The sequence below is a fragment of the Anomaloglossus baeobatrachus genome, chromosome 3 (assembly GCF_048569485.1).
Source record: "Anomaloglossus baeobatrachus isolate aAnoBae1 chromosome 3, aAnoBae1.hap1, whole genome shotgun sequence".
Taxonomy (NCBI): Eukaryota; Metazoa; Chordata; class Amphibia; order Anura; family Aromobatidae; genus Anomaloglossus; species Anomaloglossus baeobatrachus.
In genome coordinates, this window is record NC_134355.1 from 212,408,492 (window position 1) to 212,436,076 (window position 27,585).

A 27,585-nucleotide genomic window follows, 5' to 3' on the forward strand; every position below is an offset into this window, starting at 1 on the left:
GTAACCTGTGGTGGCCTGATCCGCTCCTCCCATCTATTTCCTGCTGCAGGGCAGGATGGGAAGAAGGTGACGTTGGATAATTTGGCCAGCGCTTGCGCAGAACGCAGGAGGTAAAGGGGAGAGCGCGGCCACGGTATTATGGGCGGGCACTTGTGATGCATTCACAGCGCCGCTCATAATATCGTGCCTGCGACCACGTCACCAGCAGTCCTCGCGTGCACGGGACCTCTGGCGCTGTGGGCGGCGTCCTGATCTATGAAATGAAGCAATGGGGGACGGCGTAAACCAGAAGGAGGGACAGTAGCCGATACCACACGGCCCGCCCACATGGACAATTTACAAGAATTGCAGACAAAAAGGTACAACTTTATAAAGTGTTTAATTTGGTTTAAAAGAGGGCACAAAAAGTACAGGAACCTTGCTAGAATGCAGCCCACGAGCTGCAGAGGGGGAATCTTTTAGGTTTAAAGCAAAATTTCTGATGACAGGTTCCCTTTAAGACTGGTGTTGTGTACTCAAGTCTTAATGAAGAGGCTCATTGATTATAATGTGCCTAATTCATTAAGAGGAGCACACCACTTAACAAATTACATCTTTCTTTAATCTGGTCAGAGATTTTTTATTCCTTGTGCCCCATCAAGTTTATACAGGTTTACCTATATTGTTTGCTATAAATGTACCATATACAGAAAGTTAATTATTTTTTGCACATCATGTTTTGCATTCTAGCAACCCATTTATTTGGCCATACATTATCTGGATATGTGGATTGTTTGTGTCCCTACACTTATGCTTGAGAGACTCTCATTCCAGTGAAAAGTATTTCCCCTACTCTTCATTTCATTTAATTGTTATGATCCCCTTTTTGTGCTTCTACATTGTTTAATAAACGTATGTTCTACTTTATTATAGCTTAAAGGATTATTGTTCATCAACATTCCCTTTCTCCTTTTTCATATATCTATTTTCTGGTGTATCACACAGAACCCATGCAGATTTCCAGTGGTCGTCCACTCTTTTTCACACTTGTGATGTGCTTAATTTGTTAACTGGCATATGCTGCCCCCAAAAATGTACTCCACTCAGAGATTGAAATGCATTGATAGGAAAATTACCCCAACTAAAGAATGGTACATTTTTATGTATTTGACAGGCGTAATAAGCACATTTTGCAAAGGTGGCCATGACTGACATCAAAATATCGAAAGTCGCAACATTTTTGAACAACTTCTAGGTTGCCATATAATTTTACGACACATGTCTGCTTGTTAGTCTCCTTTGATCAAATGTTGTATGTTGTGGGGAAGCCAATCACATCAGCTTCTCTCCTAAATATGTGTGACGCCCTAGCAAAACCAGGTAGTCACACAATAGGCCCCCGCATAACACCATCCCCCACAGGGTCACATACAGCCGACCTCAAAACCTAGTCACCCCCCTCAGGGCAACACAGGCACACCAGTGGGCGGGACCAGGCGGTTAGGGAACGCCCACCTAGGGGTCTACACAGCCCGGGGCGGAAAAACAGACAAATTAAGTTGTAGTTCAAGTTGAGAGGAGTAGAGGCTGGAGCTAGGTGTAGCTCCAGCAGTGGAGTAGCTCAAGTTGAACGGTGCCAGGGTTGGAGCCCTGGTACCTTGGCTAGGTGGCAGATGGTGGTCTCCGTTGGCAGGCGACGGGAAGACGGCAGCCGGAGATCCGAGGTGGACCGGGACAGGGTTGGAGCCCGCCGGTACCGACAAAAGAGACCTGACTCGGACCCTGAAGCCAGGACCGGAACCAACGGCCTAGCTAATGAATCGATTAAGGGCAGGATTATAGGTCCTGTCCCAACCAAAGTCCCAAAAGCAGACAACTACCCACAGAGAGGGATAGGGCAACCGCCAGGGCCCATAGATCCCACGGGTCAGCATCAGTGGCACGGCTCCTCAGGTACACAACAAGCCGGGAGCAGACTCCCGTGTTCCATACCGGGAAGTCCAACACAAGCTAACACAGTGCAGAGGGAAAAGACGGCGACCACCAGCCCGGGTATGGGGACCAGAGTACAACCGGCCGCGGCGGCCGGCCACCAGCACCTTGGTTTACCAAAAGACTCGTGTGATTCATTTAATTGTGAGCAACCAAACATCCCTGGTACGTCCAGGCGTGCAAGCCCCTGCCATCGCCATACCCTGCACAGAGACAGTGGGTCCCGGGGCAACCATCCCTACCCACGGAGGGGTTAACATCCAGCTGCCACTACATCTCCCCCGGGTGTCCCATAACAGCAGCGGTGGTGTCCCACTTCACCACACACCGTGGGTGGCGTCACGAACTGAATACGGCCAAGGTCGTACAACTACGTCCGGGTCCAGAGGATCCCTCGACCCACACAGCGGGTCCGGATCCGAGCAGCTCGGCTGCTACAAGCGTGGGGGCGGCACATATGCAGCCTAGATCCTTCCACCTATGCCAGCTATAGCTTATCTGGTCTGGTGAGGTGTTGTGATCCAGACTAGCTGGTGGTTGTTATACTTGTTGCAAAAGGTTGCGTGCAGTTGCGGAGTTAACTTTTGTTGCCTTTTTCTTGTTACTTTCCTGTTCTTGCTTTTCTCCCGAGTCTCCCATTGTCTATTCCTGTGTGTGTGTCATAGTTTTGGTTTTCAATGTCTGTCTTTATCTGTTTTCCATCACACTCCTGCCCCGTCCTTCCCTGATGGAAGGGGGGTACCAGAGTAGTACTGGTCAAGAGCATAATCAGATATGGGACTCAGGCTTCTCCACCATCAGGAGTAACCCTGAGGTTAGGGATAGCCTAGGTTCCCTTAGCTTGAGGAACAGCATAGGAGCCCCGGTCCTCTGCTATCCTAACAGTCACCTCGTGACAATGACGGTGTTTTACACCAGAAAACTGGCGTAAACACCTTTATGAATTGGACTCTGTCTTTTTTGTAATTCCCTTATCAACTTTGCGGAATAGACCAGAGCAGAATGAGCAGCAGTATTGGGTAGAAAACTCTACTCTCAAGCCCAAACAAAAAGAAATAGCAATATACACATAGATGAGGCTCTGTATGCTTTTCATTGCAATTATGGAGGAAGAGTCTACTTCCTGGGGACTATAATCTAATACTTTTTTCTGTCACTTATATTCCATTTATTTCAACTGCTATAAACACACATACCCTTTACTGTAAAGAGATAATGCAGCAAAGTGTGTGCGTTCACTTTATCTATCTCTGCTAGGGCACCTGTTTCGGACCTTAAAAGTGTGTTTTCATCCCAGATTTTTATGGCCAATCCTCAGAATATACTACTACAGGGAATCTGTCACCTGGTATTGGTTACCTTATTTGAGAGCAGCATGATGTTAGGGCAAAGACACTGATTCTAGTGTTGTACTTTACTGGGTTCTGCAGTTTTGATTAAAACTGTTTAACACCTTTACCCTAGAGCCTGTTTTCACCTTCATGACCAAGCCAATTTTTTCATTTCTGACTAGTGTCACTTTGACAGGTTATAACTGAAACAAATTGTCCACTACCTGACCCCAAATCTGCTGCATTCTCTCCACCACAGAATCAACTCTCGGACAGCCCGAAGCCTCAACCTGTCCTGAAGAAAAGCTCAGACGAAACCCAAAATTGCAGAAAAACTGAGACATCAAAGTAGCAGAGCTAGCCCTATTATTGAGAGCAAACTCTGCCAATGGCAAAAACGAAACCCAGTCATCCTGATCCGCCGATATAAAACACCTCAAATAGGTTTCCAAGGTCTGGTTTGCTCTCTCAGTCTGACCATTGGTCTGAGGATGAAACGCAGAAGAAAAATACAGCCCAATTCCTAATTTAGAACAAAATGCTCTCCAAAATCTGGACACAAACTGAACTCCTCTATCTGACACAATATTCTCAGGAATACCATGTAAACGAACCACCTGTTAAAAAAACAAGGACACCAACTCTGATGAAGACGGCAGCTAAGGCAATGGTACCAAATGGACCATCTTAGAAAATCTATCAGAAGCAACCTAATTAACCGTCATCCTCTGAGAGACAGGAAGATCCGAAATAAAATTCATAGCGATATGAGTCCAAGGTCTCTTAGGTAAGGCAATGGCAATAACAACCCACTAGAACATGAACAACAAGGCTTGGATCTAGAACAAACCCCACAAGATTGCACAAAACACCTGACATCCCGAGATAAAGAAGGCCACCAAAAAGACCTACTTACTAGATCCGTAGTACCAAGAATCCCACGATGACCAGCCAAGACGGAACAATGAATCTGGGACATAACTCTACTCCTCCATTGACAGAACAGCAATGTTATTTTAAGCATCGGGGTCACCACATGCGCAAAAAAATTATTAAAAATTAACTTTTAAATCGATTCATTAAAATGAGGATAAACCTCACCAATAAAAGGACAAACAATACAAATAAGGTTTGGCCCCTCCTACTTTTCCAAGGGTTCACTGCAAACCATAGATAGGCTAGTACCGCTATACAAAATGGGACTAATCTCACCCATGAACTAGGTGCCAATTTCAAAAAAGTCCACTAATAAATAGAAAATGGATTTATCTCACCAAATTGTTATATACCACATATTAGATTCAAATGGGTTCAGGCATCCTCATGGCGGAACCTCATGATTATAAAAATGTGCCTCCCAACGCGTTTCGTTCGAAAAGCAAACTCTTCAGGGGAGCTTATAATTGTGGCAATTCCATCTCAGGTCTCATTAAAAATGAGTCCATTATATCCAAAATATGCTGAAACAAAACATATACAAAATAACAATAAGTATCAGCATAACAGCTATTAATCACACACTCATATGTGGAGAGACTCACCAATAAACATAGACTCAATAGGGAGTCACGTATGCGGTAATTCCAATTCAGGTCCCATAAACCATGGACCTCACTCCTAATGACATGCTGAAATACATTTATAAAAGAACAAACACCAGCATGTCAGGACGATTTATTCCATGACAGCATATATCCATAACAGGGAGACTCACCACGTGGCAGGAGCGGCCGTGCTTCTCGCTCTATCAAAAGAGCCACCGCAGACTGTAAGGGTTTAAATGTTCCCACCCTGCAATAGTGTGTGACATGGTTTCCGCCCATCCCGGTCACATGACCGCAGCCGAGCACACCACGTCATGATGTTTACACCGTAACCACGGTAATGCGCACCTCCCTTCAGCAAGTCATGTGACATTACGTCACACAGACAGGGAGGACAGCCCTGTATTACAAGATAGAATGCAGCACACAGTGTCATTCCGATTTAAATGCAACATCACAGAATCGTCCAATCCTCCAAAGATGACTCACAAGTAACCCCTAGGAGGGTATTGTTTGTACAGATAAGAAGCTTAGTATAAACTGCTTATAACTTGGTAACTAAACCCGCTTATTTTAAACAATCGGTTTAACCAGTGTGTTTCACAAGCAGTGCAAAGGTGATTGCATACCATATTCAAACAGATCACAGCCATATCACCACAATAAATCAAAGACATACTCGTGGAGAACAGTAGCCCCACATTGAGAGTATGTCACCCAGAAATATGGGGACTTCAAAACTAGTTCAAAATCAATATTACGCTCAAGGGTCAAAATAGCAAAGGGGCTCAGATATCAAATTAATCAAAATTGAAAACCACCTACTAAAAGGCTAATAATTAAATAAATATCTCCCATATGTCCATATCGATCACAGCAAACCTCTCATACCTACATAGTTCATCAGGTGAATTTTATTAAGGGTTTATGGAAGAGCTTACCATCGGAGAGTAGAAAGGAAACAGAAAACCACTACACAAAGGCTACCCTTGCCCTAAATGAACTGACTTTAAGGGATAGCCCTACCTATCACGTGGGGGTCGGTGCCGTATGATAGAACGATGTGTGGGCGCCCCCACTCGGCCGACGTCTCACCCTCCTCACTGAGATCCCCCTATAACACCACTAAATAAAGGGTGCAAAAGAGAGTTCCTCATTTAAACCATTAGGATGAAGTGTCTTCAACCAGAATATCCATCTGGATTCCTATTGTAAAAGTCTCCTGTCCCAGTTCCCTCCTCTAGGCAGAGGTTTGATGTGATCGATACCCTGAAATTTCAAAACAGTGGAATCTCCATTATGCACCTTGTTAATGTGCCTCGCCAATGGTGTATCATTATTAAGTCTAATATCCCTCAAATGTTCTCCAATCCGTCGTCTCAATTCCCTGCGAGTCTTACCTACATACTCCATATTACATATACAGGTCACCTTATATATCACACCTCGTGTTGCACAATTAATAAAGAACCGGATGTCATACTCATTCTTGGTTACTTGACTAAGGAATTTTTTCCCCACTGTGATGGAGTTACAGGCAATACATCCATTACATTTATAGCAACCCTTCAGCGTTGGCATAACATCAAAGGGTTTTTTTGGGGCGAGATAGCTGTGGACCAGCCTGTCTTTCAGCGATCTCGCTCTCCTATACGTGATGGATGGCCTGTCTGTAAGAAGGCCTCCTATATCGCCATCCATTTTTAAAATGGGCCAATATTTCTCAAGGATATTTCTTACATCACCCGCTCCATTGTTGAAAGTTGTTATGAATCTCATCACATCCCTGCCCTCGTCCTTCACCACTTTTTTAGGGGGATATAAAAGGTCTGTTCTTTCGACCTTCTCTATGTCGGCAGCCGCTCTGCTTATCACTTGTCCTGGATATCCTCTTTCTAAGAATCTTCTCTCTAGATCCTTTGACTGGTTTTGGAAATGCATAATGCATTTCATCAGAACAGTTCCTCCAAATTCTAGCGAACTGTCCCTTTGGAATGCCCCTCTTCAGACTCAAAGGATAACTGCTTTCCCATTTTAATAACGAGTTCGTAGAAGTCGGTTTATGGTAAGTACTCGTTATTAAATTGCCTCCTGAATCTTAGTTAGTTCATTTAGGGCAAGGGTAGCCTTTATGTGGTGGTTTTCTGTTTCCTTTCTACTCTCCGATGGTAAGCTCTTCCATAAGCGCTTAATAAAATTCACCTGATGAACTATGTAGGTATGAGAGGTTTGCTGTGATCGATATGGACATATGGGAGATATTTATTTAATTATTAGCCTTTTAATAGGTGGTTTTCAATTTTGATTAATTTGATATCTGAGCCCCTGGATATATGCTATCATGGAATAAATCGTCCTGACATGCTGGTGTTTGTTCTTTTATAAATGTATTTCAGCATGTCATTACGAGTGAGGTCCATGGTTTATGGGACCTGAATTGGAATTACCGCATACGTGACTCCCTATTGAGTCTATGTTTATTGGTGAGTCTCTCCACATATGAGTGTGTGATTAATAGCTGTTATGCTGATACTTATTGTTATTTTGTATATGTTTTGTTTCAGCATATTTTGGATATAATGGACTCATTTTTAATGAGATCTGAGATGGAATTGCCACAATTATAAGCTCCCCTGAAGAGTTTGCTTTTCGAACGAAACGCGTTGGGAGGCACATTTTTATAATCATGAGGTTCCGCCATGAGGATGCCTGAACCCATTTGAATGTAATATGTGGTATATAAGAATTTGGTGAGATAAATCCATTTTCTATTTATTAGTGGACTTTTTTGAAATTGGCACCTAGTTTATGGGTGAGATAAGTCCCATTTTGTATAGCGGTACTAGCCTATCTATGGTTTGCATTGAACCCTTGGAAAAGTAGGAGGGGCCAAACCTTATTTGTATTGTTTGTCCTTTTATTGGTGAGGTTTATCCTCATTTTAATGAATCGATTAAAAGTTAATTTTTAATAATTTTTTTGCGCATGTGGTGACCCCGATGCTTAAAATAACATTGCTGTTCTGATTTTGACAAATTGTGAAACTAACCCAGTGGCTATTTCTATACTCCTCCACTGATCAAACAGTTTCCCCACAGGGCATCTCTCAGGTTTGTCCCCCTGAAATCTCTCAAATCGGGCGAAATGGCGGAGAGGACCACACCTTCATTCAGGATGGTAGATGGCTCAGCAACATCAAGAGAATCAGCAAAAAAAACTTCTAAAAATGGCATCTGCTTTAATATTCTTAGTGCCTGGTAGAAAAGAGACCACAAATTCGAAACGCATAAAAAATAGAGCCCACCTGGCCTGCCTAGGATTCAGTCTCTTGGCAGATTCAAGGTAGGTCAGATTCTTATGATCAGTGAGCACCACAATTTGATGTCTAGCCCCCTCCAACTAATGTCTTCATTCTTCAAAAGTCCACTTCATAGCCAATAATTCCTGATTACGCACATCATAGTTTCGTTCAGATGGAGAAAATTTCTGAGACAAGGCGCAAGGCTTCAGTTTGGAAGTTATAGGATCTCTTTGAGAAAAAACAGCTCCTGCTCCAATCTCTGAGGCATCTATCTCCACTTGAAACGGAAGAGAAACATCAGGTTGATGCAGGACAGGGGCAGAAGTGAACCTCTTTTTAAGCTCCTGGAAGGCCATAATGGCCTCTGGGGTCCAATTTTCAACATCAGCTCCCTTTTTGGTCAAATCCGTCAAAGGCTTAACAATACTAGAGAAATTGTCTATAAATTGTGAGATAGTGGGGCCATTCATATGTGACGTACGGTATGTATCTTCCAGAATGCGTACAGAAACATATTAGAGCCCTGCTTAGCGGTCAGTCCACTATCTCCAGGCCGGGTTATGCAGGTGGCTCATGACCACAGTTCAATTAAAAGGTCTCTATAAAGGCCTGGGCGGGGCAGAGTCGGCTTTTTGTAAGCTGCAGAGCAGAAGCTGAGAGGAGTTCAGACCTGTGTGGAGCGATAACACAGGTCTGTGGGCCCACCTGAAATAGCAGGGCGAGGTATAGTAAGACCGTCTTCTACGGCAACCGGTACCTGTGTGACGTGGTATCCTATGGACTGTGTATAGCCTGGCTGTATACCGGAGGACGTTTACCTGTTCAGCGATGGCAATAAACCTGTGTTGATCGAACTTTTTGGGTCACTGCCTATTTGTCGCCCTGGGGGACCCCCACCCCGCTACAAAATTTACGGTAGAAATTTTCAAAACCCAAAAATTTCTGAAGGGATTTTAAAGAAGTAGGCTGAACCCAGTAATAAATGGCTTGAAGCTTGACCGGATCCATTTCAATAGAAGACGGGGACAAAATAAACCCCCAAAAGGATTTTTTTTGTACGCCAAAGAGACATTTTGACCCCTTAACGTACAATGCATTGTTCTTAAGAACTGGAAAAACAGTCCGAACTTGCTCAACATGAGAGTCCCAATCATCAGAAAAAATCAAAATATCATCCAAATAGACAATCAGAAACTTACCAGTTAGTTCCTGGAAAATATCATTCATGAATGACTGGAAGATAGATGGGGCATTAGTGAGCCCAAAAGGCATCACTAGGTACTCAAATTTCCCCTCAGGGGTATTAAAAGCCGTCTTCCATTCATCACCCTCCTTAATTCAAATGAGATTGTATGCCCCCTTAAGATCAAGTTTAGTAAACCATTTAGCCCCCTTAACTCTGGAAAATAGATCTGACATCAGGAGCAAAGGATACTGATATTTAACAGTGATTTTATTAAAGAGGCAATAGTCAATACAAGATCTCATTGACCTATCCTTCTTGGACACAAAGAAAAAAACGGCACCCAGGGGCGAAGATGACAATCTAATATGACCTTTTTCCAATTACTCCTTAATATAGGTTCACATTGCATCATGGTCAGGCACAGACAAATTGAAACTCCGTCCCTTATGAAATTTGCAACCTGGCACTAATTCAATGGCACAATCACACTCCCTATGGGGAGGCAAGGAATCAGATCCAGTATCATTAAACACATCAAGGAAGTCTGACAAATATTCAGGTACATCACGTGTCTGAGCAGAAATAGACAACACAGAAAGATCATTATGCACACGTTGACAACCCCAACTAACCACAGACAAGGATCTCCAATCTAGACCTGGATTATGGGTCTGCAGCCAAGGGAATCCCAGTACCAAAATATCATGCAAGTTGTGAGGTACCAAAAATTTACAATTCTTCTGATGAGCTGGTGCAACCCTCATAGTCACCTGGGTCCAAAAGTGGGGTTTATTCTCAGCTAAGGGAATAGCATCAATGCCCCTTAAAGGAATAGGAGTTTCCAAAGGTACTAAGGGAAAGCCACAACCTTTAGCAAACCCAAAATCCATTTAGTTCAGGGCAGCCCCTGAATCAAGAAAAGTCATAGCAGAACACAAGGATAACGAGCAAATTAAAGAGACTGACAAAAGAAATTTAGGTTGTGGGTACCAGTAAATGAATGAGCAAATCTCTTTTCTCGTTTAGGGTAGACAGAGATAGTGTGAGAAGTGTCTCCACAACAGAAACATAATTTGTTTCTCCATCTAAAACCCTGCCGCTCAGTATAAGAGAGAACCCCTACACTGCATAGGCTCTGAAGACTGTTCCGCAAGCAATACATCTGCACGTATCGTTTTGCGCTCACGTAAACGTCTATCAATCTGAATGGCTAAAGCCATAGAGGCATCGAGACCAGAAGGGATAGGAAATACCACCATAACATCTTTCACAGTATCCGCAAGACCCTTCCGAAAAAGTGCCGCAAGAGCATCATCATTCCATTTGGTAAGGACCGCCCACTTTCCGAATCTCTGACAAAAAATGTCAGCAGAATCCTGACCCTGGATCAATGCCATCAAAGCCTTCTCAGCTTGATCCACAACATTAGATTCGTCATACAAGAATTCCAGGGCCTGAAAAAAGGAATCCACATCAGCAAGAATCGGATCACCAAGAGCCAAGGAAAAGGCCCAGTCCTGAGAGTCACCGTGCAACAAAGAGATGACAATCCTAACCAACTGCACCTGAGGACTTAGGTCTTAAGGCAAAAAATAATTTACAATTATTTTTAAAATTCAGGAATTTAGACCTATCATTAAAGAAAAATTCAGGAATGAGAATTTTAGGTTCTACAACAGGAGTCTGTCTAAGATAAGTCGATATACCCTGAACCTCAGAAGCAAGATGCTCAACACGATCAGACAACTGGTTAATATCCATGCCAGCAAAAGATCTTTCATGGAACTTAAAGAATAAGAGGAAAAATATACAGAATAAAAAAAAAATCCTTCTTTTGAGTACCTTTTTTTTTATACTGTTATGAACTGGTAACCGTGGGCGATCACAAAAAATCCCATTAATCAGGAAAAAACAAAACCACAAGAGTAGTTGGAAACTAAGTTGACCAGAATCCCCTATCTATTGGCCAACACTAGAAGTAGCAGTGGGATGTTCCTAACACTCCTAGACACCTCGTCACTGCCGGAGAAATTTGCTACACTTCAAAAATAGAAATGAGGAATCCTAACTTGCCTCGGAGCAGTCCCCAGAGAAATAGCAAGCTCCCAACATGCAACAACGGTGATGTAAGAAAACACAATACACAGATAGAATATATAGATTAGCAAAGGTGAGGCCCGACTTACTAGATACAACAGGACAGGAAAGATAACTGATTGCGGCCAGCAAATAAACCCTGCAAAAAATGCCAAACTCCTGATAGAAAAAAAATCCTAAGACCACTTGGTCTCTCCCCCACTATATCAGGTACTCTTGTGCCAGACACTTCAAACAGAACTGAAGATCTAATGGGAAGAAACAAAATCACAGAACAAATAATATTCTAAAGTGCAAATAATCCAAACATGAACAGGGAGCAAGCTCCCTTTCTTGCTGGAGGAACTGCCCTGCTCACAAAAGCAGAGAGACAGATCCTCACAAACAAGAAACCAAAACACAGAACAAAATGGAGTAAGCAGAAACACCCTTAAGTGCAAATCCAGAGATTAAGCTCAGAAACTAGTCAACTTATCTGGAGAAGATTCAGGCACAGAATACGTGTGAGAAACTGAAGGGAAAACTCCAAGCCATCTTCAGAAGCAGCAAGAAATATGCACCACTGGCGGCCACCAGGCAGAAACTGCTCTCCTAAATACACAAGGCTGATCTGCAATAGGACTTCCTGGATTCCTTATTAATTCCATCACCTGTTTGAGTCACAGATTCAGACTCAGCTTCATTACCATTCCTGGCCACCAGAGGGAGCTCCACACCAGCACCCACTCGGATGACATTCACAACAATGCCCCTTTGGAGCTTACAATGGCGGCGATCAGTATTACAGCTGTGGGACTTGTTCTGATATAGGCCTTACATATACCTAATGGTATTTTTTGACTTGAGCGCCATCTTGTGGTCCTTTTAGGGAATTATTCCCAGGAAATAGTAGTTCTTGGTTCTTTTTTTCCACTATTACTAGTGATAGAATTGGTTGTGGCAGCTGGATGTTTTTTTTTTGTTGTTTTTTTTCAATTTATACATATTATGGATATTTGATATTTTTATCCCTCATAATATTTACCTATTATTTTTCACATAGTTTATATTATATTTATTTTTTATATAATATTCACTTATTTTTGTAAAGTATTTTTTTGTACTATTACTGTATGCAATTATTTATTTGCACAGAATCACTTTATAATATTATACCTTATAAATTGCTGTACCAATTGAGGGAATAATCTATATTGAATTTTTATAGTTTTGTAATTTATTGAGGGAGTTCTAGGGTTGCTGTTATATAAACAACTATTTATCATCACAATATGTAATTTTGCTTATTATGCCACTGTATGCTCTAATTTATTCTGTACACATCTCTGTTTTAATTTTTCTGTATGTTTTTAATATTGTTCACAATAAAATTGATTAATTTTATCGAATTTCTTGCTCCTATTTATTTAGAAAAATTACTTACAGAATTTTTCTAAAGCTTTTTTGATATACAATCTGCTCTGGGGCTGCAGGCTCTATTCTGTCCTGGGGCTGCGGGCTCTGCTCTGTCCTGGGGCTGCGGGCTCTGCTCTGTCCTGGGGCTGCGGGCTCTGCTCTGTCCTGGGGCTGCGGGCTCTTCTACAGGGGAGGCCTGGAGCAGGGAGCATGGGTACAACTCCCACCATTGCTTATTGCAGACCTGCAGTGGGGAGGCCTCAGGAGGAGGGAGAGGTGTCCTTACCCCTGTCACAGAAGGAGGACAATAATAAATCTCAAGCAGAGGCTGTTAATGCTGCAAATAGGGAACAGGGCCCTGCTAGTGGAAATCTCCTATCTTCAGTGAGACACGGCCTGAGTCAAAGTGTGTATGATATGGAAATGCAAGCAGAGTTAGAGCCTGCCACAAGTACAATAAGATCACATGAACCAGGAGTGCTGACAGAACTTAATGAAATCCGGGCACACATCTCTACTATGCCCACCAGAGAAGATATGGAGACATATATAGCAAGGCTGGAACAGGCATACCGCACAGAGCTGTCGGCCCTGAGGGGGGAGGTGGAAAGAGTGGACACTCAGAACCAAATACAGGCAGCTAAAATACAGAATATAGAAGACACCACTCAGGCACAAGGGGCCATTTTGGATCAACACTCCCGCCAAATACAATATATGGTGGAAGCAATGGACGATGCTGAAAACAGGGGCCGGAGAAACAATTTAAGGGTCCGGGGTTTACCAGAGTCTGTTGAACCTAAGGATCTCCAGAGAGCCCTCCAAGTGATGTTTAATGAGATCCTGGGTGAACCATCAAGCCAACCCCTGGAGTTAGACAGAGTGCATAGAGCGCTTGGCCCTAGACCTACACAGAATGACAGACCTCGAGATGTGATTTGCAGGGTCCACCGTTATGTCCTTAAAGAGGCCATCCTGTTTAAGCTGCGCAGTGGAGTTTCACCAGCATACGAGGGGAGCCAAGTCCAGATTCTGCAGGACTTATCCCGTTTCACTTTACAAAGAAGGTGAGCACTGAAACCTCTCCTGGACATGCTCCGTTCGTATGAGTTTCAATACAGCTGGGGATTTCCCTTCCGCCGGCAGGTACGACACGCGGGAAGAATGCATGTTCTTAGGAACCCGACTGATATGCCATCGTTTGCTGCAGCCCTGGACATTCCGTTGGTGCCTATAGAGGAATGGCCGGTGTTTCCAATGGGGGGATGGGGTGCTGCCCCAGATGGTGATCGGATGCGTGGCCTTCGAAGAGGAAGACCAGTCTGATGTTTAAGGAGTTATTAGTTTATAAACAAAAATTCATTGGGTTGTTTCTCAATAGAATGTACCTCCCAGTTTTGCCATAATCTTTTTGCCAGGGGGATTAAGTCTTTCTGATTATGAGGGAGGGGGGTTCCCTCCCGCCTTCCTGGAAGGGGGGTGGGGGGGGGCACCCCTTGACGGTGTATAACACAATATTCTCTCTAGACCTTGTGTCCTCACATTATATAGGGCTCTGGCTGACAAACTAAGTTGAATAATTGCTTATTGTTAGTCCGGGGCAGGGGGCTCCTTTGTAGAAAGTTCCCTTCCTGATTGGGATAACACACCATAAAGGAGTGGCGTAGTCTCACCATCCCTAGGTTAGACAGTTTGGTATTCTCTTATACCTATACAGTTACTTTTAGTCTTTTTAGACCCGACGTTAGGGTCTTGTTGTGACCTTGCAGGCGGGAGGCACTCTGACCTCCTTGACTTTGGTTTCTACTGCTTTGTTGGTAGTTTCTTTTGTATTCTTGACCTTCTTACCTCTTCTCTTTTATTTTCTCTTCTCTTTCCCTGCTCTTCCTATCCTACTTGCCTGCACATCTCTCTCTCTCTCCCTAATCCCCGAACCTATCCTCAGAGTCCCCACCGTTCCTCCGCATTGGAATGACGCAGATTAATTGGGGTTCACTAAATGTGAGGGGACTTAATGTCCCGCAAAAGCGCTCCCAGATATTTTTTGACATGCACAAAAAAAGAATCCATATACTATTGATCCAAGAAACACATTTTAAAACGGGCTACCTCCCCATCTTTAGAGACAGATATTACATTAACTGGGTCCACAGTTCCAACCCAGAGTCAAAATCCAAGGGAGTGTCCATAGGCATCCATAAGTCCCTAGTGCACACAGTTCTAGATACACGGGTGGACACGGAGGGAAGATTTATATACCTGAAAATTAATGTTAACTCATCCATTTTTACCATTGTCAATAAGTATCTACCGAATAGAGATCCGGCAACGACCTGCTCCTCTCTCCTGTCATCACTGGATGAATTCGCAGAAGGGACCGTGATCGTGGGCGGTGATTTAAACTTCACTTTGGACCCTAAGGTAGACACAAAGTCGGGACATACCGTATTTTTCGCTTTATAAGACTCACCTGATTATAAGACGCACTCCCAAATTTGGTGAAGGACAAGAGAATTTTTTTTTTTTAATGTTAAATGGGGTCCATCTTATAATGCCAGTGTCCCTCTAACAAATTATATAGGGTATATGTCCCTCATAGCCCCCCATCCTAAAATTAGCCCCCTTAATCTGGATATGGCCCCCTTATATTGAATATAGCCCCCTTGTGATGGCACACGTTCCCCTGTGCTGCCTTTGGTCCCCTATGGATTGCATACATTCCCTTGTGCTGCCTATGGCCCCCTATGGATTGCATACATTCCCCTGTGCTGCCTATGGTCCCCTATGGATTGCACACGTTCCCCTGTGCTGCCTATGGCCCCCTATGGATTGCATACATTCCCCTGTGCTGCCTATGGTCCCCTATGGATTGCACACGTTCCCCTGTGTTGCCTATGGTCCCCTATGGATTGCACACGTTCCCCTGTGCTGCATATGGCTCCCTATGGATTGCATACATTCCCCTGTGCTGCTTATGGTCCCCTATGGATTGCACACATTCCCCTGTGTTGCCTATGGTCCCCTATGGATTGCACACATTCCCCTGTGTTAGATATCGCCCCCATGCTGCTGCCCATGGCCCCTATAGATCGCACAAGTCCCCCTGTGTTAGATATCGCCCCCATGGTGCTGCCCATGGCCCCTATAGATCGCACAAGTCCCCCTGTGTTAGATATCGCCCCCATAGTGCTGCCCATGGCCCCTATAGATCGCAAAAGTCCCCCTGTGTCAGATATCGCCCCCAGGCTGCTGCCCATAGTAAAATAAAACACTCTTTCCTTACCTCCTCCAGCGCTGAGCTCCCTCCTGTCTCCCTCCATGCTTTTGTTCTTCCACTTCCTGGTTCTTGGTGCCGGTCATGTTATCGGCACAGCAGACTGAGATCTCTGCGTGCCTGATCACAGTGGAAACAGGGACACCGGGGAGAAACGCTGGAGGGGGCAAGTAAAGTTTTTTTATTTTAGAATGAGCAGCAGCCTGGGGGCCAAATCTAACACAGGGGGGGCATGTGCCATCACAGGGGGGAACAGGGACATATAATATGCACCGCTGCCCCAGCCCCTCACTGCGGTGCGATTTCAGCACCACCAGAGATGGACAGCGGCTGTGCATATTATATGAGCGGGAGCAGGAGATCAAATGCTGCCGCAGCAGCGTTCACCTGCCCCCAGCAGCGCCCCCACCTCCCCTGGACCTTGCAGTGTATATATATACCCCCCCGTATATTCGGCTTATAAGATGCACCTCCTACTTTCCCCCAAAATTTGGGGGAACAAAAGTGCGTCTTATAAAGCGAAAAATACGGTAACTTTCTCTCAATAAGGAAACTAACGAAGGTTAAACGTTGTATACAGGAACTCAGATTAGTGGATGCATGGAGAACACTACACCCAGTAGACCGTGACTACACATATTTTCCCCGGCTCACTCTTCGTACAGCCGCATAGACCTATTCCTTGTAAGTCAGAAGGCCCTGGCATACAGATACATGCCTCTATAGGCAGTATCTCTTGGTCAGATCATGCCCCCATATTTTTGAGCCTCACTATCCCGGATGGGTCTGGGAGGCCGTGGTCTTGGCAGTTGAATGATAGTCTGCTGAGGGACCAGGGATGCTTGAAAGACCTGCAGAACACAATAGATGAATTCTTGGAGATACACTCAGGAGACACTACTACCCTACCTGTTCAATGGGAGACACTCAAGTGTGTGTTGAGAGGGATTCTGATCAAACATGGGACTAGGATTAAGAGGGAGAGAGCCCAAACCATTCTGTCTCTACTTCAGAATATTTCAGACCTAGAGAAGATCCATAAGCAGACATTATCCCCGGTGACACTGACAGAGTTAGTTAAAAACAGAGAGAAACTTAAATCCATTCTGGACTGACAATACGAGCGCCGCAGGAATAGACTAAAAAGATTTATGTATGAATATGCGGACAAATGTGGCAGACCACTAGCTAGGTTATTACATCCGAGGAGGGACCCCAGTCACATCCCTACAATCAAAAAATCGGACGGCCTGTTGACTCAGAACCCAATCCACATAGCGGAGCAGTTTCAAAAATATTATAGTGACCTTTACGACCTAAGGGGCAAATTTGGGGATATGGCACAAGAAGCTTTGGAGACTAAAATAAATGATTACATACTTAAAACAGCCCTGCCAACTATACCCAATACTGAGGTTGAAAACCTAGAAGCAGACTTTACAGAGACAGAAGTGGCATCTATTTTCAGGGATTCTCCCTCAGGCAAAAGCCCAGGTCTGGACGGGTTTACCCCTAAGTTCTATAAAATTTTTCAGACTCAGTTATCCCCGTTCATGACCAAAGTATTTAACTCCATATCTGAAAACTCCCAGTGGGTAGCACAATCTCTTGAAGCACACATATGTGTTATCCCCAAACCGGGAAAGGACCACTTGCTGGTTACAAATTACAGACCCATCTTACTGATTAATTTAGATTTGAAATTTTTCTCTAAAGCACTTGCCAACAGACTTGCCCTGTCCCTGCCTGGGATAATACATACGGACCAGGTAGGATTCGTAAAAGGCCGGGAGGCACGGGACAACACCAACAAATTGTTCCTCTTGATGGCTCTGTCGAAGGCTCAGTCTCTCCCCATGTCTTTTCTTTCAGTGGACACGGAGAAGGCCTTCGACCGGGTCAGTTGGAGCTTTATGATGGCAGCCTTGAGACAGGTGGGTTTGGGTCAGAAATTTTTGGGTAGAATTGCGTCCCTGTATACGAGACCATCAGCAAAAGTCAGGACAAATGGGTTTCTATCATCATCCTTTCTGGTCCACAATGGAACGAGACAGGGATGTCCACTGTCGCCCCTCTTATACGTCATAGTCATGGAGCACCTTGCGGTCGCCCTGAGAAACAACACAAGCATCCACGGAATAGATGCGGGGGGGGAGAACCGTAAGCTGGCTCTATTCGCGGATAACCTTCTCATGTTCATTTCACAACCACACATATCCTTCCCGTCCTTGCTCAAGGAGTTCGAAGAGTTTGGCAACTTAAGCAACTTCAAAGTAATTTTTTCCAAATCAGATGCCATGAACGTGACTTTATCGTCAGAAGACCTTGGGAGAGTATCTCAAAACTTCCCTTTTAAGTGGCAACCGTCAGTTTTAAAATATCTGGGAGTTATGGTACCTAGGGATCCAGCAAAAATTGTACATCACAATTTTTTCCCCTTATTAGAAAGGACAATCAGGGACTTAAAGAAATATGGCAAAAAGAGATTGACGTGGTTTGGGCGTATAAACGCAATAAAAATGGATGTGTTACCGAGGTTCCTGTTTCAGACAATACCCATACAGCTACCGCTAAGTTACTTCTCCAAGATCCGGACAACCTTGGCTGGGTTTGTCTGGGGGAACAGGAGACCCCGAACAGGAAATAAAACTCTGACCAGACACAAAAGTGACGGGGGGGGGGCGGGGCTCCCAAATTTTCAGTTATATTACAAGGCAGCTATCCTAACGAGATTACTGGACTGGCATTTTCATGGTAATTCGAAACAATGGGTGGTGATTGAACAGGATATGCTGGGAACTCCCTTACATTTACTCCCATGGTTAGAGAAAGAAAGTAGGATCCAGATAGCGAAGGGAATGGAGCTCACGCGGACAGCGATGGGGATGTGGGATGGAGAGATAAAAAAGGGATCTCTCTCTCAGGAGCAGGGCCCACTTACCCCCGTATTCGGTAATAAGAAGTTCCCCCCGGGACTCCACTCCCATAGATTCGGGGGATTTACTCGGGCGGATGATACTTGTTTTTGTCACGTGCTCCAGGGACACACCCTACCAACTTATACTTCCATGCAGGCCACAGGGAGAGAGATCTCCTGGATGGAATATATGCAGTTGAAATCTTTCCTCTCATACCAGGACAGGGAGAGAAGGACGAGGACACCCCCTACTCCTTTTGAGAAAGTATTTTTCCAGGGGTCATCCCCTGGACATGGCATCTCACTCATTTATAAAATGCTGAACCAGAGAAATAGGGTGGATAAACCTCACTTTGTCTGTAGGTGGGGAGAGGAACTGGGAGAGGATATTCCAGAGGACGATTGGAGCAGAGCGTACAAACTTTCCTTGGTGTGCACCGCTCAAGAAAAAAGTTATAAAATTCTCTCAAGGTGGTACCATTACCCGACTAAATTACATGCTATATTTCCCTCTGTGTCTGATGTGTGCTGGAGGTGTGGCATAGACACAGGTACAATGCTACACATATGGTGGAGCTGTACTAAGCTGTAACCCTTTTGGGACTCAGTGTTCTACCTGTATAAAAAGATGAGCGGAGGTGAAATAGAAAAGTCCCCCCAGGTTGCCCTTCTTTCTATGCTCCCAGGAGCTATTAAAACACAAAAAAGGGACATGTTGCGATTTTGCCTGGCGGCTGCCCGTATGATTATCCCACGATTTTGGAAACAGACTAGATGCCCTACTGTGCTGGATTGGTTGGAGGAGATGACAAACCTCCAGAGAATGGAGGAGCTGACAGCAGAACTAAATGGGAACACAGAAAAATTTACTACAGTTTGGGGACCATTGATTATGTTCATGGAGTCCCCAGAGTTTGTGGAGAGTTTGGCGAGCTTTTTTCTTTTCTTTTCTTGCTTCCCCCCCTGTCCCCCCTTCTCTCTAATTTCCTCTTCTTTATGCTTGTATCTTTCCTCTCCTTTCTTTCTTTTCTGAACATTAATCTGCATTTTTCTAGTTTTATTTTTTATATGAAAAGGTTTATCAATAATTCATAAGACAATAGACATACAAGGAGAATGAGTATATTAGGATACGGGAAGTCAAAAGAAGTGGGAATTCTGACCTATAATTTATAAGTGGTTGTATGGGAATAACACAAAGATAATTTGAAGAATTCCAAGAAATTTAGTAATGTAATAATTTCTGGATGTTATCCCGGCATTGAGAAAATGATGTTTATGTATTGTAATTGCACAAATGGTATGTTTGTATATTGACAACAGTTTCATCAATAAAACAGATTTGAAATAAAAAATACGGTAAATTTGCCCCATTCTAAAGAACACTAAATTAATACTAAAATAATATACGATACATACATGAATTGAAACTCCACTTGTACACTTTGGGTAAACAATCACTATATTCCTTCTGAAAAGATTCACTTTCTTTGTTTTTCACATATTTTCCTTGTGCAGACAGTCCAGAGGACATTTTGGTATGTTCTGATGATACACCAGAACATGTCTTTGAAGTCTGAAGTTTTGAAAGACTTTCACCATCAGAAAGGTCTATGCAAAAAAGGAAGATAAAATATAATTGTGCTTATTAAAAAATTGCCAGTATTTGTGTACATAATGCAAATTTCTGACTATTATAGTATTCCATGAGGAGACCTAAATATTTCATTAACAGTGAAAGCTCTAAGGCAGCCTACCCAAATAGCACAATAAATATGGGTGTCCTGCCAAAAATATTAAGACGTCTACCTGTGACTTCCTAGTTTACGCCACCAAGAAGGGGCGGACATACCATTGGTGGAACCAGTGCAGTTGAACAAGGGCTTAAGAGGTAATGGGGCTCCTTTCTACCTCCAAGGCAGGTGGAATTGTGCATTATGATGAAAAAATAATAGAAGAATATGATCATGCATCACCAGATATACCGTAACCTTGTCAGGTGCTGTCAGAGAAGAAGTCAGCTCAGGTGCTCCGTGGAATGTTGGCAAGGGTTGCACACTAGTAGTTAGGCAAGCATCTGATAAATTGTCCATGCGTAGAAGAAGGAAGCGGCACTCACCATTGCCATAGCATAAAATTCTGCTTTATTAGAAATGGTGTACTAAAATCATGCAGGGAAGAGGCCAAATACAGGCACTCCAGGGGACGACGGCCGTTTTGCGCTGAATGCGCTTCAACGGGTCCTTGGGGCTTCCTTTTTTTGTTTACACATGGACAATGTACATTATAATCAGCTATTGGACTGCAAAATGCCCATATACTATTACTGCACAGGGGTTCTCGTATGCCTATATCCGCCCCTACCCAGCATTGACTTGTAGCTCATGATGGGAGTTTCAGTAACATAATGGTTGTAGTCACACACATACTGAAGACCACTGCAGTACAGCATAAGGTAGTATACTATATATACTTCTCAAAACTAGTTTCCAACATTTTTGTTTACAATGAACACAAAACATGAAATAATAAAAATCACAACCCCCTAAAACCATTAACAAAGGATCAGATTTAGAGAGGGTCTATGTAAAAGATAAGCAGTCCATCAACTCATAATTTCATGTTGCACGACATGTAAAAGACTGATCTGTAGTGTGATATGGCACGGAGAACAGCATAGTGTGATACTTCCACAGATAACATATATACAGTATATCCTTATAACAACTCTTCTGTTTAGTTGTCAGAATGACTTCCCTATCCTTAGCCCTTCATTTCTCAGTTTCCTTCTAGCATTCATCTTGCATGGCTGACTGGTTCTACTCCAACTAATGATTCCGTCTCAAAACATTTTTATCCCATATTTCTAATAAAAAAATGAATATAAACATACGTATTTTCCTCTTCTGAGTCATTGACTTGTGGTCTCTTTTTAGCTTCTTTACAGTACAATTCCCCATATGATCACCATTATCTTCTGTAAGTCTTTTTTGGCCTATAATAATAAAATAGGTAAAAATCAACGTAACAAATAAAAGCATCAAAAACACTTGAAAATATATATGCTTAGATTAATTCTAATACAACTTTATAGTACTTACTGTTATACCTCTGTAACCAAAACGCAATGAACGTCTGCATATCACCTTTGGTCCCAAGTCGAGCAGCTCCACTTATTGCCTTGCGCCTGACACAGGAGAAAGTTTCCTGTGTCGACACGTCATCACTTGTGTGTGAGAGGGCTCGCTGACTGGTCTTTTTAGGCTACATGAGCACGCTGCGTTTTTTGCTGCGTTTTTGCTGCTTTTTTGCCTGCAGTTTTGTTGTCAGAACTTTCTGACATTTGACTTCCCAGCAAAGTCTATGAGAAGTCAGATTTGCTATGCGCACATTGCAGTTTATTTGTCAGCTTTTTATTTGTCAAAAGTTTGTGACAAAAAAAAATGCACCATGTTCATTCTTCCTGCGTTTTTGTCAACATTTGTCTCAAAAATGCAGCAAAAACGCATGTTGTGAAAAACGCACCAAAAACATACCGAAAACGCTGCAAAAACGTACGTACAATTACAAGCGTTTTTTGTGACATTTCCAGGCTCTCTCTGACAAGGTACAGTTTTGGCTGCAGTTTTGGCTGCAGTTTGTGAACACAAAAAGTTGCAACCTGCACATGTAGCCTTAAGCTAAACTAGCCCCCTTCTCTGTCTCTACCAGTGCACACATCAGTTTTCCATGCACAGAGGTGCTCTCTCATACTTGGCTATGAAGGGAAACAATCTCATGCAACTGTCCTGGCCAAACGCCGAGCAGGAAAAAACAGTAAAGGACCAAAGCACTCCAGCTCCTTGGTTTCCAGGATTGGTGAAGGCCCATAAGCTGGAGGGCTTATTCTACTTAAAGTGAACCTGTCAGGTGCAATATGCACCCAGAACCACGAGCAGTTCTGGTGCATATTTCTAACCCTGCCTAACTGTCCCAGCCTATAATAACATAGATAAAGAGATCTTTAGAAAAAGTATTTCTAGAGATCTCATATGATATGCTAATGAGGCCAGGGACTAGTCGCAAGGGCGTTAATTTCCTTGGCTAGTCGGCCCCCTTAGAAATGTAAGCATGCCCCTGTGGGTGTGCTAACATGCTAATGAATGCACAGCGTCAGAGGATAGTTGCACTCACCTCTGCTGCCATTGCGTCCGACTCCTGCATTTCGGCTCAGTGCACATGATCCCGGACTTTCCCGGAAGTCCAGGATCATGCGCACTGAGCCAAAGTCCAGCGTCGGACGCGATGGCAGCAGAGAGGTGAGCGCAACCATCCTCTGACGCTGCGCATTCATTAGCATGCCCACACGGGCGTGCTTACATGCTAAGGGGGCCGACTAGCCAAGGGAACTAACATCCTTGCGACTAGTCCCTGCCCTCAATAGCATATCATATGGGATCTTTAGAAATACTTTTTCTTAAGATCCCTTCATGTATGCTACCAGATGCAGGGACAGTTAGGTAGGGATTAGAAATATGCACCCAGAACTGCACGTGGTTCTGGGTGCATATTGCACCTGACAGGTTCACTTTAACATATTTTGCCTTTCTATAATACCTTAGATGATCTTGATGCTACTAATTACCCCTTATTGTTATACTGTAGTGTACTAGTCTGGGACAAATACTTTTAACTACTGCCATTAAAGGGCTTGTCAACTACTTGGACAATCCATTCTCAATTGCTGTATTCCACAATGTAAAATGAAAACATCTTATACCAGTTGTCACAAACTTCGCTGACTGTCATGGTGGCATTAGGCCATGTTCAGATTACAGATTCTGATACTCCGCCTAATGGTTTACCTGGTGTCTGGGATCAACACAGGCAGACTCGGGCGTCGACCTGCTGTTTACTGATTCATAGGCAGGCTTGCAAGAGTTAATCTCTGCTGGTCTGCTTGCACCTTTGGTCACATGTTGTGGGGAGGCCTACCACATATGCTCCTTTCCTATGTTTGCTGGTTGAAACCTTCCACCCATGTCAGATATAGTTTATTCCGTATTGGTTTGTGAGGTGTGGTGTCTCAGACTTACTGGTGCTCATTGCTTGGTGTGGTCACAAAATTTACCTCTGTTTTGTGGCTATTTTCCTGGTCTTGTTTTTCCTCCTGAACCCCTTATTGTCTTTACCTTTATTATATTATTACCTTTGTGTGTGCGTACTGTGTGACAGTTTTGGTTTTCCCATCTGTCTCTATCTGTAGGTTTCATCACACTCCTGTCCCGTCTCTTCCTGAGAGGAGAGGGAGGGGGAATCAGATCAGGACTGGAGCAGGAACAGGAAGGAGACTTAGGCCTCTCCATGATCAGGAGTATCCCTCAGGATAGATATAGCAGAGGGCCCCCTAACTTGAGGGTCAGCCTAGGAGCCGTGGTTTCCCGCTATCCCATAGTCATTGTGACATTATAGCTGATCCCACTTTACATTCCAGCATCGACCCAGTTGCTGCACTATTGAGGCATTTCCTGTCCGTGTCTCTCCAGGTGGCTGAATTAAAGAGGTACAGCAACAAAAGCAGTCCGCCACACTGGCGCAACCTGTTCTGGTTGCTGGATCATCCGAACCCAACTGGCCCTCCCAGAAAGATTTTCAAGGAAGCACAGCCAGTTTGTAACCTTTAGAGAAGCACGTAAGTTATACTTCCATCTATGCTACTCAAGTAATGAGTGAGGGAATTGTGGTCTTGCTCTTGAGTGGGTCCCACAAGCACGGGCTTTTTCTCTGCCCCTGTTTGTTTTTGTCAATGGACGAGTTTATATCAGCACTCAGGCTCATCTATTATGATCCAGACAAAACATTTCTAGCAGAGTCTAAAATTCGTTCACTGCAACAGGGGAACCGGCCTACAGAGTATTATTGCGCCAAATTCCATCGCTGGTCTGTGAACACTCAGTGGAATGAACTTGCACTAAAAAGACAGTTTTTTCAGGGTGCATCCAAGAGGGTAAAGCAGGAGTTGGTAATGTATGAAACTCCTCCTTCTCTTGAGTGTGCCATGTACGTAGTAATATGCATTGATCGCCGTTTCTGGCAGAGGTCTCATAAAACCAAGACTCTCTGGAAGGGGGTTACTGTACTGACATTACCTCCAGAGGCCCCAACCGAGCCCAAGCAGCTTGGAGGGACGTCCCATGGGATGGAAACCATCTCAATTCCTAAAAGGGGACGTTTGTTTTTTTCTGTGGGGAAAAAGGAACACTATGTCAGCAGCTGCCCTCAGTGCCCAATAAAAAATGACAGTCAGAAAACCGTTAAACACAGGTGGGTTGGTGGATTTCAACCTGGGTCTATTTCCTCCACAATTGTGGCTCAATGTTTAATACTTGCAAGGGTTAAGATTGGGGGCCTAGATGTCCCTATTATGGTCTGCTTGTTCTTCTAGGTTAAAAGTGAAAGAGTTCTCAAATCTGGTATGGATTTTTGCTATTAATTAGTCTCTTCTTTATCTGGGCGGTTTTATTGAGTGTACAAGGGCTGGAACTCCGCATATGGGTACTCCATTCGGACCTCATATCTCGTTATGTGATTAAAGGCCTTCCTGCACAAATTGGTATAGGGCTCCCCTGGTTTCCATAACGTAACCCCACGATTGACTGGAAAACCCAAAACATAATTAAATGGAGTACATATCAGAGCTGTGGAGTCGGTAAGCTAAACCTCCAACTCCGACTCCTCAATTTCCCTGATTTGGATTCCAACTTCAACTTCCTCATACATGACTCATAATTGTGATAAATTTACTGTAGTAAAATAGCAACATCACTACTTATATCATGAAGCTAAAGTGCAGCACAGATTCATCTCAACTAAGCTTAGATTCTTTATTCAGGAATAGAACAGACATTTATAGGAAATTTTATAACTATCCCAAATTCTTATGGAAAAATATTTATCACAAACTGCTTTGAAACGCTGTGCCCAATTTATTATATACAGTTGAAACTAGAAGTTTACATACACTATCTAAAAAGACACATCTGCATGTTTTTCTCACTATCTGACTTGAATTCGAATAAACCTTTTTTCCATTTTAGGTCAGTTAGGAACCAAAATTATTTATATTTACCACATGCCAGAATAATGAGACAGAGAATGTTTTAAGGCATTTTTTTTACCTTCTGCAAAGTGAAACGTTTACATATGCCTTTAAACAATATGGGACAGCCCATATGATGATGTCATCCCTTTGGAAGCTTTTCATAGGTTTATTGGCAACATCTGAGTTATTTAGAGACACACCTGTGGATGTATTTTATTGCACACATGAAACACACTGCTTCTCTGTGTAGCATCATGGGAAAGTCAAAAGAATCAGCCAAGATCTTAAGAAGAGAATTGTGGACTTGCACAAGTCTGGGTCATCCTTGGTGCAATATCCAGATACCTCAAGGTGCCTCATTCATCTGTACAAACAATTATACGCAAGTACAAACATGATGGGAATGTCCAGCCATCATACTGCTCAGGAAGGAGAAGAACAAACTTTGGCCAGACATGTGCATATCAACCCAAGAACGAAAGCAAAAGACCTTGTGAAGATGTTAGTAGAATCTGGTAAGATTGTGTCATTATCCAGAGTGAAATGAGTACTGTATCAACATGGGCTGAAAGGCCACTCTGCCAAGAAGAAGCCATTATTCCAAAAGAAACATAAAATACCCAGATTAATGTTTGCAAATGCACACAGGAACAAAGACATTAATTTTTGGAGACCTGTCCTGTGGTCTGACGAAACTAACTGACAAAAATTGTTTGGCCATAAAGACCATCGTTACGTTTGGAGGAAAAAGGGAGAAGCTTTGAAGCCGAAGAACAGCATTCCAACTGTGAAAAACGGGGGTGGCAGCATCATGTTGTGGGGTTTTTTTTGCTGCAGGAACTGGTGCACTTCACAAAATAGATGGCATCATAAGAAAAGAAGATTATATGGTAATAGTTAAGCAACATCTCAAGATATAGCCAGGAACTTAAATCTTGGGTGGAAATGGGTCTTCCAAATGGCCAATGACCTGAAGCATACTGCCAAACTGGTTGCAAAATGGCTTAAGGAAAGTCAATGTTTTGGAGTGGTCATCACAAAACGCTGATCTCAATCCTATTGAAAATTTATGGGCAAAGCTGAAATGGCCGGTGCGAGCGGCGACCTACAAACATGGCTGTTACACCAGTTCTGTTAGGATGAATGGGCCCAAATTCCTACCAACTATTGTGAGAAGCTTGTGGAAGGATATCCAAAACATGTGACCCAAATCATACAGGTTAAGAGCAATGGTACCAAATACTAATGAAATGTATGTAAACTTTTAACTTTGCAGAAAGAAATAACAGTGCCTTAAAACATTCTCTCTGTCTCTTATTCTGGCACTTGGCAAATATAAATAATTTTGGTTTCTAATTGAACTAAAATGGGAAAGATTTATTCTGATTTCATGTCAGATAGTGAGAAAAACATGCAGATGTGTCTTTATAGAGAGTGGAAAGAAACTTCTGGTTTCAACTCTATTTTAGGAGTTGGAGTCGGTCCATT

The 27,585-nt window shown here is 43.3% G+C and overlaps 1 protein-coding gene across 1 annotated transcript in view; it reads right to left on the reverse strand.

The window, feature by feature from the left end:
- The window catches only part of LOC142297199 (AT-rich interactive domain-containing protein 4B-like), a 256,070-nt gene that overhangs the window by 59,125 nt on the left and 169,360 nt on the right, over positions 1-27,585 (reverse strand). Inside the window, exons 5-6 of the mRNA XM_075341465.1 lie at positions 21,910-22,011; positions 20,436-20,627 (exon numbers count right to left, since the gene is read on the reverse strand). Coding sequence (XP_075197580.1) covers positions 20,436-20,627; positions 21,910-22,011 — 294 coding nt within the window. The remainder of the gene's footprint in view (positions 1-20,435; positions 20,628-21,909; positions 22,012-27,585) is intronic.